Source organism: Pipistrellus hanaki (assembly GCF_964339955.1).
Source record: "Pipistrellus hanaki genome assembly, chromosome: 14".
Classification (NCBI taxonomy): domain Eukaryota; kingdom Metazoa; phylum Chordata; class Mammalia; order Chiroptera; family Vespertilionidae; genus Pipistrellus; species Pipistrellus hanaki.
In genome coordinates, this window is record NC_140516.1 from 19714594 (window position 1) to 19734792 (window position 20199).

The 20199-nt window shown below is 35.2% G+C and overlaps 1 protein-coding gene across 5 annotated transcripts in view; it reads left to right on the forward strand.

Annotated features, from left to right (window-relative positions):
• Nucleotides 1-20199, forward strand: part of CTNNA3 (catenin alpha 3) — a 1202853-nt gene that overhangs the window by 822927 nt on the left and 359727 nt on the right. For all 5 annotated transcript variants that reach the window (XR_014796805.1, XM_084904252.1, XM_084904255.1 and 2 more), the window contains one exon: nt 4224-4380. Coding sequence is in view for 4 of the 5 variants with exons in the window: in XM_084904252.1 (XP_084760378.1) it covers nt 4224-4380 (157 nt within the window). In the remaining variant the exon portion in view is untranslated. The remainder of the gene's footprint in view (nt 1-4223; nt 4381-20199) is intronic.

The window sequence follows — 20199 nt, forward strand, 5'->3', positions numbered from 1 at the left end:
TATTATTTGCCAGACACACATCCATGAATCTTCTTTGTTTGCCTATCTTTCCCATATCTTATTCTTTTATTCTCTTTCTTCCTTCCATTCTCCTTCCTTCCTTTCTTCTTTTTTAATTTTTTTTTTTTTGCTACACACAATTTATTTTATAAAGCCCTTACTGTAGACAAACTGGAAAGATAATTCAGTTTTTGTACTTAAGAGGGATGATAAAGGTTCCATCACAATATGATGCCAATGCCACCATATGAGTGTAGTAAAGGACATATACAGAAGAAACTGTAAACCTTTTCAAATTAGCCCACTAAACTCAACTAAATATACACCCAGCTGAGCTTCCCTTAGCTGGGTCCCAAAATCCTTGTGGCAGATTCTACTAGAACAAATGACCATGTGCATGTGTTTCCTGGGCCTTTCCAGGATCTTAGATGGAACCTATACAAACGAGAGGCCCTGAAGTACAAACTTCTGATACCTAGAGGGAAACCAAGTAAACCTTGAGACAGACTAAAAATCCTATATATTCTGAGTCAAGTTTAGATGTTTGAGAGTTTCCCACAGCAAGTGAAAGCATGATGTAATAAAATATTCTGATTTAATGTAACTACTCAAAATGATAGTGAATGTGAACTGTAACTGAAAAAATAATTTTTTTTTAATGGAAGGGAGCTTAGTCTAAAAATATGCTGAGGCCTTCATCCCATGTCCCGGCAGTAAGGTAGGAAGTCTGAAGGAGGTAGAATGGGACCTGCTGAAATGAGGCAGCCTTTCACCAGGGGTGCCCAATGTCCCCAGGCACCAAGGCTGACAGGAGCTGGTTTGAACAGGCCTCTGTGAGGAAGGAGAAAGGAAGATCAGTCAGAGAGAGAAGCGGCATCAAACACAGCCTTCCTCAGTGAGTACGGGCAGGGAATGTTGGGAGAGTAGAAGCCAGACACAAAGGGGAAGGAACCCAGTAGATGTCTCAACAGAAGTCCTTAGTTCCATGTCCTGCTACTATCTTGCTCAAATCCTTTGCTCTCCTTACTTGCTTGACAAAATCTCACACTCACACACACACAAAAAAAAAGTGCCTTTTTTTTTTGTAGAGACTAGAGATAGGAAACTATGTAAAAGGCTATTAAAATAGCCTAGTTAAGATATAATAAAATCCTAAAGTATAAAAAGACACCATTTTGAAGGCGAAATGACTGACGAGGTGATTCTCAGGGTCATGTATGCATCTCAACCATAATGTAAATATTTCCTCAGAAAGCAATACAACTCATGTCAGTCCTGTTTAGTTAGCCTGAGGAGGATTGAGGAATGGTCTTTTTATCTCCCCCTGCCCCCCTAGACATATGGAAAAAAAAACATGCCAGGAGTGTGGCATTGGGGTGAAGATTTTCTTCTCCCTTAAATAGGGCTAGCATATTTTCCAAATTTTGTCTGTTATAGATGCAAGCTAAATATGAGGAGGACCGACTAGGATAGAGTTTTATCATAGTGTACAGTGCTGAATGAGATAAACTGGATCCGTATCCGAACTGCAAGCATCCTTTAAACATATAGCCTAACTTACATTCATGCAGCCTTGTCCCCACTGAGGACTCTGCACCAGGACCACTTTTCAAAAGTAGTATATCTCTCTGTGAATTTCAACACAGCCACGTGTGTGCACAGCTGTCTAATTGGAGGGAAAATTAAACCCCAGAGACCAGAGCCTTGCAATACGTATACACAAGCCTACACTGTAAATTAATGGGTTAATGAAACTCTAAAACTGAAGTCAAGGAATACTGTACGGTAGTTGTTTCTCAAAGTAGTATGTGTTTCCTTAGAATTTTATGTGCTCTTTCATAAAAAAGTAACTAAGAGAATATCAGCATAATGTTTTCAAACCACAAATGTTTCCCTTCCTCTGTCCCCAATAATCTGTTGGAAGTCATTTAAGTAAAGTGCAGCCTTTAGGTTACTTACCGGTAGTAGGAAAAGATTATTTTTTATTGTTTCCATGTTATGGTGGTAAAATTTGATTCCTGTGTCCAACATTCTGTTACACTAATGAGGCCTGCTTTCCAAATTCAAAAGCAATTTTTCTCATTATTCTTGATTCTACTACATTTTGACCTTTTGAAAAACTTCTTTCTCTTGATCTTTAATAGTTCAGTTTTCTATCTCCCTTCTATGGCTGTTTTTCTCATCTCTATCCCTTCCAAAGGTGTTTTTCTCCTCCCTCTGCCTATCGTATCCTTTGATTTTCTTCCAACTTCAATACTAGGGCCTTTCTGCTAAACATTTCCCAGCAGGTGAGGTTATTCTCTACCTCACTTCTGGGTAATTACATGTGTTATTGTTCCTTCCCAAAAGGACATCACCTCATACTAATGTCTACTTATTTTTCAAATTTCAGTACATTGCGTCATTTTTCCTCATGGAGCTGGGTACCTTTCCCATGTGTTGTAGGGCATCCTGTGCTTCCTTTTACAATCGGCCTTATGTCATAGCATGTATTACATACTGCAGAGGCTTTCAATGAAGGAGGCCCACAGTGTCATTGCTATCACCTGGGAACTTGCTATAAATGCAAATTATGAAGCAGCAAGGTGATTGGACTGAATTAGAAACTCCAGGGTGTGGCTTCATGTATGCTGTGTTTTCACAACCTCTCCAGGTGATTCTGATCCAGGCCAACTTTACAAGAACCACTGGGATGTTGTATTTGCCTGTTTTCCCCTTGACTGTTCTACTAGATGGTGGCCTGTTTTAGAAACGATGGTGGCATCATTTTCACTGTGATGTCATTAGTATCCAGTGCAGAGACAACTTTTTTTATGAGCTCCAATGTCAGTCCTCTGGTTGCTCTCTCTGTCATTTGTATGGAGAGCCAAGAGTCATTTCACAGTCAGCATCTGTGTTGGAAATTTGACATCTAGTACCCCTCAGCAATGGCAATCCTCCAAAACAATTGCACGCCTCTGGCTCTACTCCCCTAACTGACAAAAACAAACAAACAAAAACAAAAACTCTCCACCTCTCCATTAGTCATGGGAAAGCCTTAGTAACCATCTTGCTTTGAAGAGTAACTTCATTTATTCTGAGTATACAATTAAAACATACCCACTATAGAAAATCTGAAAAATTCAGTTACACACACAAAATAATTAACACCTGCATGATATTTTTGGCCATAATTAACCTGCTCTCATCCTCCGAAAGTCCCATCATCGCCTTTTGATTGCCTCCAACATCGCAGTACAGTCTCTTTTTAACCTGCTTCTATCGCCTACTGCTGTAGCAATTAATTTTTCTAAAGTGTGTTTCTGAGTAAAGTGCTAAAAAGTCAACATGACCCTCTGGTGCCCTCCAATAAGACCCCAGTTTGGAGTAAACAGTCGGGGACTCCTACAGGCTCTAAGAGGGACTGCTTCCCATGCTCACAGCATGTCCCCCGTTTTCTAGCCTTTTGATTCTTGCCACTTCCCTGTCCCAGCATTTCTTCTCACCAGGGATTTTACTTAAATTTCCATTTCAATTTTTCTAAAATTGCAAACTTCTTACCTTCACTACCACTCCTCCACTCCTTATCCTTTTCTCTACTCTGTTTTTAATCTCATTCTTATAGCCATCTAACAGACCATCTGTTTCATTTGTTCAACTTGATAATTGTGATATGAAGTTTATTAAGACAATGATTTTTGCCTGTATCTTGTTCCTTACCATATCCCTAAAAGTTGAAACAGTGCTAAGTACCTAAAAGACACTCAAAATGTATTTAAAATATTGACTGACACATGAATGAATAAATAATGACTATGTCCTGTGAAAATTCAAGTCCTCAAGAAAGTCAGAACTCCTACTCTTTCTGCTGTAGGTGACCTCTGTTCTATAAAGACTATAAAACCATTATTTGTACTCATGACATGTACTAAATACTGAATTAAGTTATAATTATTTGTTGCCCTTCCCATTGAGAAATGAATATACAAATTCCTTAAAGGCAGATATCAATTATCTTTGTATCTCTTGTAGTTCTTAATGCACTGGCAGGTAATAATAAATAGCTCCAAAAGTAATTAAATTATTGTCAAAAGAAAAGAAAATTATTACCAAAAACAAAAAGGGAGTTACCTGTGAGGGGACATTTTACCATTTTTCCTGCTGCTAAAATCGAATGTACCTCTCTTTTTTAATAATAATTGTTCCCAAAGAAATCACTATGTGAACATTCCACATCTTTACAGGTTATTAATGCTGCACTTGCTTTGGCTGCAAGACCCAAAAGCCAAGTGGTCAAAAAAACCATGGACATGTACAAGAGCACATGGGAGAATCACATCCACGTCCTCACAGAAGCTGTAGATGACATTACAAGCATTGATGACTTCCTTGCCGTCTCCGGTATGTTTTTGATTTTTTAATTTATACATTTGCTCTAGTCAGTTTTCTCAAACAGAAAAACACTGCGTCTAATTAAATTTATGCAATATAATGAGGCATTGTTATTGCCAAGTGATGATCTATTCTTAGTAATAAGTCTCATGCCTTGTGATCCTAAAAGAAACGTCTATTCTTGAGCAAAGCATAATTAAAAATAGTAGGTGGAAATCTTAGGCATATTCTGTTTTTTTCCCGAATAAATCATCAGTTTCTCTTCTTTAAAATATTGATGTGTCTTGATTTCCCTGCATTTCTTTTCCAACCAAAATATCTCTGCACTCAGAAAAAAAGTGTAATATATATATATATATATATATATATATATATATATATATATTTGATATACAATGTGTACTTCAACTACCAGTGTACATGTTTGAATAATGGTGAAGTAAAGGATCAAATAAACAAGTCTAAACATCTGACTGCATCAGGAACAGAGAGGCGTGAGAGTCCAGGCCAGGCCAAGCCCCGGTGATTCTCACCAGGATGATCCTCACCACAGGATTATGAAATTAATCTCATAAAGCCATATCCTCAGAAGCATAACTCAGGTTTGATTGTACTGTTCCAACAGCAAAGAACTAAAGGCTTCTTTTTTTTTCCATTCTCATAAAAATTAAGCCTCTCCTTAAAATAAATGATACATTTTTTGAGAGAGTTCCTTGAGATGTGATAACATGCATTTTTTTTTAACAAGCAAATTCTTATAAATTTCTGACATCATTTTATCTTTTTAAAGTTTTCCAATGCATTTTGTCTAACTTGTTGAACTCATTACTTTTACCTGTGTGTGTGTGTGTGTGTGTATGTATATATATTCATTCTGAACATTAGTTCCAGAAACCTAGTGTGTTTTCAATATTCCATAATGAAAAGAAAACGTGTGCTAATTATTTTAAAATTGGTTTTATTTCTGTAGAGTGAAAAACTTTGCAAATAATAGAAAATGAATGGGAGAAAATATTAACATCCCTTGTTCCCATTATTCAGAAATAACAAGCACTGATAACTGATTTATGTCCATCCATCATATAAATTATTTGCCTTTTACACATAATATTTGGCCGAATTTTCCCACATTAGTATATAACATCAGAATCATTCACTTTATTCCATTTTGTTACCATTTAGATAAATTGTAATGTTGTTATTATGAACATGCTATGTTAAGCATATAAGTTGCAATGTGAATCCATTCAACGTCTTATCTTAGGGCTGTCTTTGGCAATTGCGTTATTCAGTGCTAGGTTATTTTTTTCCAGGTAGTTCTTTTGGTTACAATGAAAGGAACCTGCTGATGTTACTTGATGTGAAGCCACTTTTATTGGTGTACTGATGGCACAACAGAGAGAGTCTCCTGAACACACCAGTACAGTGACCGTAGTTGTCCAGGTCTCGCATAATTAGAGAGGATGGGTCTAAGTTACTCTTTGGGTCCCATGAGTAGGAACCCATGGTTTTGCTTTTCGGTGCTAGATTCACCTCACCTAGCAACCTTCACAGTGTGCTACTTTCCATAAACAGCTTCAGTGTTTCGGAATAGTTTTCCTGCATGTAACAGGAAAGTCATATGAAAGTTGCTTACAGAATAGAACCTTCCTTTCATGTGTATAGATGTTTAAGGTAGTTGATTCTAGACTTTACTAGCCCTAGAATAACAGAAAATTTGGATAAGAATAGTCCATGTGGAGGGGTGTGTCTTATCCCTAACATTATTTAGAATTGTTTGTACAGAATAGTAATAAGAAATGGATTAATATGTAATTGTTTCATTATTGTTTTTAAATTCTCTACAGAGATGCACACTATTATTTTTTTTATACTGGGTTGGACTGTTCCTACTTTGCTGGTTTTTGGATGCTCTAGTTGGTAGTGGTTTAAGGTTATTAATGACCTACGTAGGCATCACTGGATTCTATTGACCTTGCCTCATGGTTGAATCTCAAAGCATTATACCTCAGAGCATTATACAATCTCCTAAAACAGGAAGAAAAGTGGATTGTTGGCTTGAGCCTGTCAAGAAGGAAATCGTTCCCAGATGCCTTCCATAAGACTTTCTCATACTTGTTATAGGTCAGAATTTGATTCGTCCTCTACCTTCTCCTGGACCAATCACGAGCAAAATCAAATGTGATTCCCATGATGTACTTAGAGTCCTGATACATGGTTAACCCACATGACTGGTGATCAGTGGTATCCTAATTTATAGCGTTTGCTGATTTCTGTGGCATATATACTCCCATGTTGGCAATTATCAAGCTACCAATGTGATGTCATTGAACTCTGAACTGGGGAAAAGTACATAAAAACAGCTCTTGTTGACCTGGTATAAACAGATTCTAGCATACCACTGGGCTTATACCAGTCATAATTCAACCTTCCTGACTAGTCACTTACTATACAAACAACATCAAAAGTTTTATCTGCAGAAAAAATGGCTGTTGACTAAAGAACAAAATATGTTTGTCACAAACATTGAGTGCCATCCATTGCTTTATCAGATTTCTGTGCCTTCATTAACTTACCTTGTACTTAGCGTGAGCTCCAGTGGTGTTTCTTGTTACATCATAACTCTTCAACATCTGTTCCTACAGAAAATGGCATCTTCTCTCAAAATCTTTCCAGTCAAATAAATAAGAAATAATAGAGCTGAGTCCAAATACCTTTTTAGTTCTATGGCTAGATCCTTAGGACCAGGCTAGAAGTCCTAAGTTTAAGACCAGAGGCCAACCAATGGATGGGTTATCTTTTGTTAACTCGGCTAATTATAGTTCAAATTCCTGTGATGGGGCTACCACAAGCTGGTAGCATTTGTGAAATGCAGATTTTCTTAGAAAAAGTTGCAGATGTGATCAGCACTGAATGACTTTTCTGGTATTACTTTATAATGATCTTTTATCACATGTTGTTTGTACTCACAGACATCTGGTTCTGCAATTTGCCAGGTAGAACAACAAACAAGTTAGTTCATAGAGCATCTAAATTGTGAATTACCTAGAAAAATATTATGTTTTCAAATTTTATAAACATTCTTTCTTTTTCATGGGCTTTCTCTCAGTAGATACAATAGAAATACTCCATTCTGTTTTTACATATAAGTAAAGAATAAGGGTCCCCAAAAGACTTCTACTTTCTCCTGAGTTAGTTATAAAAATTTGTGGATTCTCAGGACACCAGTTCTCCACATTAAAATATTGACCAAAAATGACAGCTTAAAATTAGTGAGAAAATATTCTTAGACTTCATTATTTCATTGTCACTAGAAAAGGTAGAAATCACACTGATAAAATGTTTACCTTATAGTAATGTTTTAGATTGTCCAATATTCTAGAGGCTCTTGAAATAAGGGTACTTTTGATACCAATTGTCTTTTATTTATCTATTTTAATTCCAAATATAGAAATATCATTGATGATTTTTAAAATTGTATATTTATATAATCACCAAATTTCTCATGATACACAATCAAAATGCCAATATTCAGAAGCCATTGGGGGATTTTTTGTTCTCTGCTATATGTAGAGAACTCCAAATATAAGTGCAATCAATTCTTTCTTGAAAATAATAAGGAATATAGCCACCTCACCAATTTATTAAATATTTTAAAGCTTTATATGTAAAATGATAATGAGAGAGTAAATCTATATCTACTTGCAAAAGCAAAGAGATTTTTGGCAAACTATTCTCTGACATTCAGTTGTGCAAGAGGCTTTTTATGGTTTCATCTTATGTCACTGTCATTCCACCAGTAATTAGAAAAAAATCTTCAAATGGCATTGGTCCCCAAGCGTTGTGTCCCATCACTGATGATGGAGCTTATCTCCACATCGTTCACTGTGCTTTTTTTTTTTTTATCACTCTCTGAAAATGCATGTAACAAAACACCTGTCAGAAAATCTCTAGTCTGAAGATTCTACAGACTACATCAGAGTCTATCTTTTGTACAGGCAGAAGATATATCTATGTGATGAGATTTAAGAAGCTCTGTCTTTTCAGCCTGCCCTGCGGCCTGAAGTCTCCACCATTAGTAATGCATTTGGGAATATACAAACATTTCATACCTCTGTTTAAGACACACATTTGGAAGAAATAACATATTAATATATGCATCAGCTTTTTGGACCATTGCATTAATTGACTCATGGTGAACCAAATAATCTCAAATAACTAAATTTAGAAGAAATGAACTTTAATAGACAAGAGAATTATTTGGACCATAATAACTATTGAACAATTGCTAAGAATTAATGATATGTGAGGGTTGGTAAATATTTGCCCTTTAAAAAAAACTTCATTCCTTCCTTCATTAATTAAAAGGTGTTGCATAATTTTAAGTGCTGAACACTACGACTGGTATTGGTGATTTAATGATGAGTAAAGTTGCTAGAAGAGATAACTTGCAAGAGAACTGTGAGAATGGGGATTATTGGAGATAGGGGATCACAGGATGACTAGAGAAAGCCACTGGCATAGTTTGGAATTTTCTAAAGGAGAGATTGCCCATTTATTTATTAGAATTAGCATGCCTGTTCCCTTATTGCAAAGGGTGTTTTCACTTTAAAGATACCATCATATTGATTCTCGGTAAATTATAATATTGGAGGATGCTTGAGGATCTTTATTCCTTGTCCTAAATTTCTCTTTATGTCCACTTTCCTCTATATCCACTGCTATTATTCCAGGTCAATCCATTATCTCTTACTTGAATTGCCATATAATCTTTCTAATTGAACCTCCTGCTTCCAGAATTTTTCTTGAAGGCTTTCAATAGGTAATTTACAAGATTAATTTTGGGGGTTTATGTAGTATGATTTCATTAACTGTTTTTAACCTGGAATTAATATTTTTTTAAATCTTCAAATTATGACAAATAACTTCAATCATTAATTTTCACAATGTTCTATGACCTTGACTTAGTGACACAAAGATAACTGATACTGTCATTGAAAATCCACCAACCAAAGCCTCTGTATTCATGACATTGCAGTGAACATGATCTTTGGCTTCTACCAAGTTATGTAGAAGTCATTTAACAAAGGAAAATAAAAATCAATAGATTTACAATTTTTTTTCTACCTTAGTACCAAATAAATACATAATAGTAATAGGAAGATTAAACTTTTAATTTTATTGCCCATATACTGAGTACTATTAAATCCCAACATAATATTTATGGAATAGCTATTGGGATAAAAATGACCAATACAGTACATAGCTATGCAAAGATAAATTATATAATATAATTATAACTAATTATTATCATGCATTGATTTATATATCTCTTCAACATACACCTACTTGAAGTGTTAGTTGATTAAAGGCATAAGGGCATGGAGTGTTTCGATATTCAGATGGATTCTTTTAAAATTGAAATTTGAAATCATATTCTGCAATAATAAATTGTTATAAGTGTATTGAATATCAACTATAGGCAAGTCAACATTCTGGGAGATGGGGTAGGATGTAAAAGAGGAAAAAGCATCATGCTTGCTTTCAGAGAACTCATAATCTAGTATATAAAGAAGCAGTTTCCAAAGAATTATAATAGCCATATAAACAAAATACAGTGCAATGATTGCTGCTGGAATGTCAGGTATCGACATAAGCATAGTGGTTTAAAGTAGATAGTGGTTGAACTGAATTGTTGAATTGAACCTTGAAAAAATTGGAAGGGAATCACAGAAAGATAAAAGCATGTGAAAGTGCACTGTGTTTGAGAGACAGCCAGTTGGCCAGTATTTCTGGTACTGGGCTCAGAAGTCAACAAGTGCCATTGTATAAAGTCTTGAACATTTGTAGGAGAGTGTAAATGGTCTAAAAGTTTGATGAGGAGTGTCATATAGTACTGAAAGAAGTAGATAGTGTATTGCTCAGGATGCTTTAATTGCTCTTGGAAGTGAAAATAAACCCAATATAAAGCAGGTGTTCCCTCACTTTCTCAACCCCACCTCCAAGAAATTAAAACTGGCACATCCAAGATGTGACAATAGGAAGCTGAGGGGAGAGCCAGTGTGATGACTTAAACCCAACTCAGGCTGAGTAACCCAGGTGTCCATTTACCAAGAAAAGCAGCTCTTCCTCAGGAGAGTCCGGTGATGACCTGCAGCTGGGATCTGCTGTGCCATTGGCTCAATTGAAGAGGCATCTCGTGGCTGTAAGGCCGTTTTCTGCCTTCTCTGTGATTACATTTACATTTTAATGTGGTAGTATATGGCTCAGTGATCATTGTGGGGACTGCAGAGAAATTATACACACAGCTTTACATAAGTCATGGAAAGACAGGGAGAAAGTGAGCATTCAAAAATGATTGAGTAGGCTTCCCTAAAGCAATCCATTGTTGCTCTATTGGTAATTATGTTTTGAATTACTGCCTGTACTTACATGACTGAAGAGTAGTTTGGGCATGTGAACTGATATTTATCATGCAGCATTTTGTGTACTAACAGGCAAGTTCACTCAAGATACCCTCATTTGAATGAACAATAGGTATACTGCAGGACTGTTGTCTGAATATTATAGATTGGATCTTGAGAAAAACCATAATTAGAAGTCCTTATTTTTTAAACTTTTCCAAAATTAGTCAGAGTTGAGAATTTTTAGCAGAACTTTAAGGTAGTGCTGGCATAATCATCAATAATCTCACTGATAAAATTAATAGCATGCAGGGGTTGTATTTTAGTCTTGTATAAAAAGATAATAAATAATTCCTAAATTTTGCAGATGTACTTTGTAAGTTATGTACTTACAAAGGCTATGAATGATAAAATAGATATTTTATTAAAAGTTTTAAACATTATCTCATGAGTATATACAGTATTAATAACTATATTGCTTGCCATAGACAGATATATTAAAACTTTCAACAAAAACAAAGACTCAAAATGAGTCTCATAATTGCATTTAAATTTAATTAATTCTGGGCAGTGTGTCAACTCTAAGTTCATGCATTTAATCAGTGTAATTTGGATAAATAAAAAGTCTTAACATGGTGAATCCTGCAGGGCATTTTATTCTTTTATAAAATATATTTTTATTGATTTTAGAGAGGAAGGGAGAGGGGGAGAGACAGAAACATTAATGATGAGAGAGAATCATTGATCAACTGCCTCCTAAGAACCTCCTACTGGGGATTATGCCTGCAATTTGGGGATTGTGCCCTGACCAGGAATCCATCTGTGACCTCCAGGCTCATAGGTTGATGCTGAATCACTGAACCACACTGGCCAGACATTTTATAGATTAGATGAGAGATTAAAAGGAAAGTTTCTTTCTTACCATACAATATTCCCCCACCTAGGAATGGGGCCAAGACGTGCTTCTAAGCATTCTGAAAGACCAACACTTCAGCTAGAGATAGTTTTTAGGCAGAAAAAGCATTCCAAAGATTTTCCATTGGGCCTGAAATGAAGCATGTCTTGGGCTACTCATCCAGGTGCAGATATAAGATCTGGAAGTGTGAAGCCATGTATATGAGCTTGCAAGTGTGTGTTGGCATAGATTTAGGGACTTTGATAGCATCCTGGGATATTTTAACAGAATAATAGAACCCTTTGCTTACAGAGTGGTTCTAGAACCTGTGCTGTGAATACCCTATCTAATAAAGATGGAATATGCAAATTGACTGTAACTCTGTGACAAAGATGGCGGTGCCCACAGTCAATAAGGAGGGAGTATGCAAATTGATGCAACAAGGCAAGAGGCAGAAGGAAGCTCCAACCAGAGCTAAGGTGGTGCTGGCAGCCAGGGGGAGGAAGGCCTTTATTGCACGAATCTTTGTGCATCAGGACTCTAGTTCTATGCATATTTGAGAATGGCAACTAAGAATTACATTCTCACAAAAGCATATGTCATTCTTACTAAAATTTCACCATTAAAAGAACTGAGATATTAAACATCAAGACAATGGATTCTATCTCTAGGGAAGCTCAGAAAGAGAAGGTTGGAGGGGTTTAAGTGCTTAAAATTTAAAAGTCTGCCATTTCTTACCAGTTCTATCATCTTTGGGAAATAAATTAACCATTGACTCACTAAATGCCATTCTGTAAAATGTTAATAACGATATCATTTTGCTATGGTCTAAATGTTTGCATCCCCTTCAAATTCACATGTTGAAACCCTAGTGTCCAATATGAAAGTATTAAAAGGTGGAACCCTCAGGAGGTGCATAGGTCAGGAGGGTGGAATCCTCATGAATGGAATTAGGCTCTTATAAAAGAGATCCTTCAGAGATCTCTAGCCCCTTCCACAGTATAATAGCAGAGTGAGAAGCCCACCAGATGTTAACCATGAAGAGGGCTCCCCCAGATCACAGCTGTACTGGTGCCTTGATCTTGGACTTCCCAGCCCTCTGAACAGTGAAAAATAAATTTATGTTGTTTATAAATTATCCAGCCTGTGTTATTGTTATAGCAGCCTGAATGGACTAAGACATGTTTATTCATTTATTTAACAAATATTTGCTGAGCACCAACTAGATGATAGGACTTCTTTAAATCCTAGAAATGGAACAGTCAATAGAAAAGAAAAAAGTCACACTGCATGATTGAGATAATTAAATACGATGATGTATTTAAAATGCATTGAATGGTATCTAGGACAGACAAAGTGGCCCAGTAAAAGATAGACATTCTTACTAACATTGTTTTCCTGGGAGGCCATTGTTAGAATTATTTTTTTTAAATATGTTTTTATTGAGTTTTAGAAAGAGAGGAAGGGAGAGAGAGAGAAAATCAATGAGAGAGGAATCATCGATCAATTGTCTGCCTCCTGCACGCCCCGTACTGGAGAACAAACCTGCAACCCAGCCCTGACCAGGAATCAAACCAGTGACTTTCTGGTTCCTGGGTCTATATTTAACTGCTGAGCTACATTGGCAGGTACTATTGTTAAAGTTTAAATTAGGTAAGAAAAAAATAAATGTCTTTAGAAGATCTACTTTGTTAAACCTATCTCAATACTTAGTACACTATAGTTTATCAAAATGACTAAGTAATTACCTTAAAAACTATGGTATATAACTATCATATGTTAAAACTTTAGAATTATAATAATGCCAAATATTAGACAAAATGTGGTAAGCTAATAATTCTTATATGCTGCTTCATGGAATGTATAAATTGTTTTAATTTCTTTAAAGAACAATATAGCAATATGTGCTACCTCGATTATTTTGCAACAGATATCCTTCTATATGCATTGAAAAACCTTGTAAACATATTCATAAAGAAGGCTTGTACAAGTATGATCACTATGGTATTTTTTTAAATAGTGAAAGTTGGATATAATATAAACATCCATCAGTAGGAGAATGAATAAATAGCAGCAAACATAGCAGTTAAAACAAATAAATGTATTTCCCATGTTAATATGACAGATTTTAAAAAGCAATGTTGAGTAACTTAGCAAGTTTTAGAGCAATATGAATAGTAGAATGCCATAAATGTCTTATGTAACAAATACATTCCTGGGATTAGCTCTAGAGAGGGAGAGAGCTCCAGGGGGCTGATTGTACATATTAGACTTAAATTTTACTTGTAATGCTTTATTCTTTGAAAATAATAGAACAAAAGCTGATGAAAAATAGGATGCATTATGATTGAAATATATTATTTTCTATATTTTATTATGTTAGGACTTCTGCTTTTTAAAGAGATGTAGTGAACAGGAGAATTAAATCTCAAGGCACAAATACAGGCAGTGTGGTTGATTGTGTGCCTGGAATAAAAGAGTGCTCTTCTCAGGTGAAACTATATCTGTACATGTAACTCACCAAGTAATGGTGATTATCTAATATTCCTTTTTTTAAAATAAATTTTATTGATTTTTTACAGAGAGGAAGGGAGAGAGATAGAGAGTTAGAAACATCAATGAGAGAGAAACATTGATCAGATGCCTCTTGCACACCCCCCACTGGGGATGTGCTCACAACCAAGGTACATGCCCTTGACCAGAATCGAACCTGGGACCTTTCCATCTGCAGGCTCACGTTCTATCCACTGAGCCAAACCAGTTTCAGCATTATCCAGTATTCTTAAACTTGATTGTGAATTAGTAATATAGTTTAAGAAAATGCTTTGTTAAGGTGAAAGTTACCTAAAACTTTATCACCCAGGATCAGACTCTGATGAAATAATATTTTGTAAGATTTTTATGTCATTTTTTACCATTGTTTTGTGGGTGAAGGTACGAAAAGAATGGCTAGTTTTTTAAAAAAAATAATAAAAATTTTACTATAAAATATTTCAAGCATCCAAAAAGTAGATTCCTACATAATAAAATGCTAATATGCAAATTGACCAAACAGCAGAATGATCAGTCGCTATGACATGCACTGACCACAAGGGGGCATATGCTCAATGCAGAAGCCGTCCCCTGGTGATCAGTGTTCTCTCACAGAGGGAGCACTGTTCAGCCAGAAGCTGGGCTCATGGCTGGCTAGCACAACAACGGTGGTGGGAGCCTCTCCCATCTCTGTGGCAGCGCTAAGGATGTCCAACTGATGGATCCTATAGAGATAGGAGAGCGGGCCTAACCTATCAGTCAGACATCCCCTCAAGGCTCCTGGACTGCGAAAAGATGAACTCAGGGCTGAGGGACCCCTGCCCCCTCCAAGTGCATGGATTTCATGCACTGGGCCTCTAGTGGATAGAATAATAAACAATTTAATCTTATTATGAAGATTTACCAAACCTTAACTTTTGTCATACTTGATATTACATGTATAATTGAAGTCCCCTGTGTAACCTTTCCTAGGATTTTACAAGTTTTCTTTACTATGGATTTTGATGAAAGCTCTTGCCTCCTGGTGAGCAAATCTGCATGTCAGACACTTAACTTATATTGGATTTGGTGATCTAGAGCAGAGGTTCCCAAACTTGTTTGTGCCGTAGACCCCTTGCCATGTTTTTCGGTTTTGGGTAGACCCCCTACTTACCTGATATTGATTTTTTTGTGCTAGAAGGAACTTAATTCTATTTCCTTAAGACTGAGTTGCTTGCCTCAACTCTGCTGGCTCCCAACACTGATTCACTATAATTTGTATGATAAACTACCAGTTTATATTTTTTAAAATATTTTCTCAGCACTTTCCTATTCAAGATTCAGGAAACGAATGAATGTATTTTTCTCACATTCATATTTATAGAGTGACGAATTGAACAAGTCGGTGCAAGTTCGCGAAGCTTTGAGACAAAAATTGGCAAGAATGTTTACTGCGCGTATGCTTGTAACAAGATGATACTGGTATATCATTATGTGCAGGTTTTTATCCTACAACTTACACAATTTTATAAACATATATAATAAATTTTTTACTTCATAGATTCTTTTATAAATAATTTATATGTTTTTATATTATAAGATAATATGATGTAAGTAAATAGGTACTATCAGTGTATGTTGAGATCCACTATCGTGGACCCCCATTTTCATTTCATGGACTCCCAAATTTTTTTTTTCGCTGACGTAGACCCCTTGCAGGTTGTCATAGACCCCTGGGGGTCGATATAGACCACTTTGGGAATCACTGATCTAGAGCATCATCATAATCAGATCCTGCCTCAGGCACTAGTTCTCACTCTGGGTATATGAAAATTCAGGCCTCAAGGTGAAGGTTTCCCACAGGGGCAATGACAATGAGATTTAAATGCTATTCTGTGTTACCATCCTTTTAGCAATTGTGAGGCAAACGGTGGAGGAATAACAATCTTTAAGCAAGCACACTATGAACATGCTGATATCAACTGTTTACTGTGTCAGTTAGCAAATGTTTGTGAACCATTTCCATCATGCTAATGATTCGGTGGTAAATAAGACACATTGGACTTACCTACAAGGGATATATAGTCTAATGGAGGAAACAAGCCCTTGGATGCCATTACAGTGTGATGAAATAGTGTATATGGAAAGACACCAAGATAATCTTTCTATCAGCTAAGCCAACCTTTAAAATCTCATTATGTTTTATTGTTACTTAAATTTGTGATCACTATTTTGTATATTGGCAGTTAGTACCTCATTATAAAGACCTTAAGAACTTAATTCAAAGATTCAAAGCATGTTTCATATTTAGTATTATCTAATTTATTCATCTCTATAATAATTAAAGATGTATAATACATTTCAACCTGGTTCTCCATACAATTTTAAGAATATATAACTAGTAAGCATTCACAAATAAGTTAATAGTTTACATCCATTTATAGATAATTTTATGAATGATTTCCCCCCTATATTTCAGATCTTCTTTTAGAGATTTAGTGGCTTTTGGATTTCAGGTTTTTGTACTACAAGTGCAGTACCTGTTAAATGATCATTTTAGGATAGGCCAAGTTCAAGATGGCAGTACCGGAAGGCCCTGAATTCACCTCCTCCCATGGATACAACAAATTTAGAGCTACATATGGAATAATTTACTCTGAAAAAGACCTAAGAGTTAGGTAAACATCTCCACCACAAAAGATAAAAGAGACACATTGAGATGGATTGGAGAGGCAGAAACACAGTCTTTCCCAAGCTCCACTTGAGGCACCACTGCAACCTACAAACAGGATGGACCCAAAAAATACAGAACTCTTCCTCAAGGAGTGAAGGAATTGTGCCTAGCATCAGACATCCCACAGGAAAAGAGGAAACCCCAAATTGTTGGATTTTGAAAGCCAATAGGGGTTGAGTCCAGGAAAACCATTGAACTGTAGAAAACAGAGAATCCACTCATAAAGGACTGACAAGGACTCACTTGTTCTAAGATCCATTGATAGCATTACCCTGATACCAAAACTGTACAAGAATGTCACAAAAAATCATGAACATAGATTTTAAAACCTCTACAAATATTAGCAAATTTAATTTCACAAGACATTAAAAAGATTATAAACCACAATCAAGTGGGACTTCTTCCAGGGATGAAAGGATAATTCAACATTCATATATTAATCAATGTGATATACTACATCAATAAAATGAAGGGAAAATTAATATGATCATTTCATTAGATGCAGAAAAGCATTTGAAAAAATTCAATATCCACTTTTGATATAAACTCTCAGCAAAGGGAATTTATCTTAATATAATAAAGGCCATATATGACAGACTAACAGCTAACACCATATTCAATGATAAAAACTAATATTGTAGCTTTTCCTTTAAGATTAGGAACAAGACAAGGATCTTTGCTCTTGCCAAATTTATTCAGTGAAGCATTAGAAGTCTTAGACACAGCAATTAGGCAAGAAAAAGAAATAAAAGGCATCCAAATAATAAAGGAAAAAGTAAAATGATAAAGTTTGCTTTGATTATTCAAGATCTTTTGTTGTTTCACACAAATTTTAGATTTGTTCTAGTTCTGTGAAATATGCCATTGGAATCTTGAAAGAAATTGCATTGAATATGTGGATTACTTTGGGTAGTTTTGACATTTTAATATTATCAATTCTTCCAATCTTTATTGTCCTTCAAAGCAGCATTTACTTTTTAAAATAGGTTGCCTCTGAAATTTTGTAAGAATATTTTGATTTGACAAATGACTTAATTTAATTGTGGTACAGATCATACAAGAATATTTGTACTTTGTTTTGTAATTATTATACTAAAATAGTGTTTTTGTCATTTAGTCAAACTTGAAATCACTTCATTGTCAGACTTTATGTACATATATCTTATATTTTGTTTTATTTTAAAAACTAGAGTAAAACAATTTTCTTATCATATCTACCAACCCACCAGAGTATTCCATGGAATTAAAAAAAAATCAAGGTTTATATTTTGGTATTAGCATGATTTTCATAGTAAATTTGGTGATACCAAAAACTATTTCCTGAGGACTTTAGTAAAAGATTTTCATAATGAAATATATGACATATATGCCTTAGCTAATAGTCAAATTAACTAAAGGATGATATGAAAATATAGAAAATAAAGGGGGGGGATATTCAAATGATTTTTTTTTTTTACCTATCACTGTATGCCAGGTAGTTGTTAACAAGTTTCTTAAAATATCTGTCATTACTTCCTGGTGGAAATAGCTTTTTAAAAAATATATATTTTATTGATTTTTTTATAGAGAGGAAAGGAGAGGGATAGAGTGTTAGAAACATTTATGAGAGAGAAACATTGATCAGCTGCCTCCTGCACACCTCCTTCTGAGAATGTGCCCGCAACCAAGCATGGCCTTCACCAGAATCAAACCCAAGACCTGTTAGTCCCCAGGCCCATGCACTATGCACTGAATTAAACCGGTTAGGGTGGAAATAGCTCTTATAAATGAGTTTAGTAAATAACTTTCAGTTATTTCTTCTAACATAAATTTTAGCTAAATTTTCCAACATAGGTACCTTTATATCCCATTAGTGATTAGTGAGATATAAGGTATCACAGTTATTTCATTAATTACTACATTCATCTCAGTATCTTCAAATACTAATAAAATATTTTACTTGCTTTTTTTTAATCGTTAGTCATAGCCTCTTTAAACTTCTGTTTCATTGATCACACCATGTTCAAGTTCATATCATGGCTTTTAAAAATACATTCTAATATCAACTTTCCTCATAGTCATTAATCTTATTCTTAATAAAATTTGATTTTTTTTCTCTTCTGATGGGACGTCATCCTTGAATGTGATTATTAAGGTGATAGTGTAGATAGAAAACTCTGAAAGTTTAAGAGCTGGCCAAGGAATAATGTTATCCTTCTGAGTCATAGTGTAGGCATATGCCATACTACTACGGCCAATATGTCGATATCAATACCATAAAATAAGATACAGTTTAACTGGAAGCTAATGGAGTATAGCGTGGCAAATATTTGCTACAGATTGGAGGATTGGTGATGTGAGCATGGAATGTGGACACCATTCGTGCCTTCTCCTCAGCTTTTACCATTCAACATAACCAATGAGAGCTCCAGTAACTCACCTTGCAAAGAAAATCACAGTTTATGCTGCGCCATCTCTCACTTACCAGTTATTTGGGTTTGGACAAGTTCCTTAATATCATTTGCTTTCTTCTTCTGTAAGTGGGATTAATAATTCCCACTTGACAGGCTAATCTTTGAAACTAAATAGGCAATGGTTTTGAAAGTGTATAGCAGAGTGACTGTGGCTAACGGGTTCTCTCAGCATATTCATTGACGCTAAGTCAAAGTTACTTAAAAAAAAAAAAAATGAATGTCTTGAGCTTTTCTCCCTTCTGTACATAAGAGTTGTTTCTTAACTTGCAAATCTTTTAATGGTCTCTGTGTCTTATAGGATCATTTCTCTTATCTTCTGCATTGTTTCTACCCATCTTAAGAAAGAGCGTGGGAAGATGATTACATTAGGTGGCTTGTTACGCATAGTCACACTTCTTTGTTGATTTAAGTGTAAATCATTAAATAAGCTTGTGACTATTTTTAGTACAAATGAATAATTATGAACCATAAATTTTAAAGGATATTTATGATAATTAGAATTTGTAGTACATTTCCCACTGTCTCTAGAAGCATATGGATTAACCAGCATCTAATACCCTGGAATACTGCCTGGCAGTATCTGCTTTTTACTGCTTTATTGTCAAGCGGTTAATTGGAACTAGTTTTTCTTTGTGTCCTTTATAATTCTGGTTTTATTTAATATTTAGAGATTCTATTGGGTAATGAATTATGTCTTCAGATCTCTGTGAAAGAAGTTGTCACGTTAATAATAGTGTAGCATTTATGACCAACACCCAAGGTAAAAAATGTAAAATTGTCAAGTGAAGTTGAAAATTCACAAACACTCAAACTTCCAATTGAATTAAATGA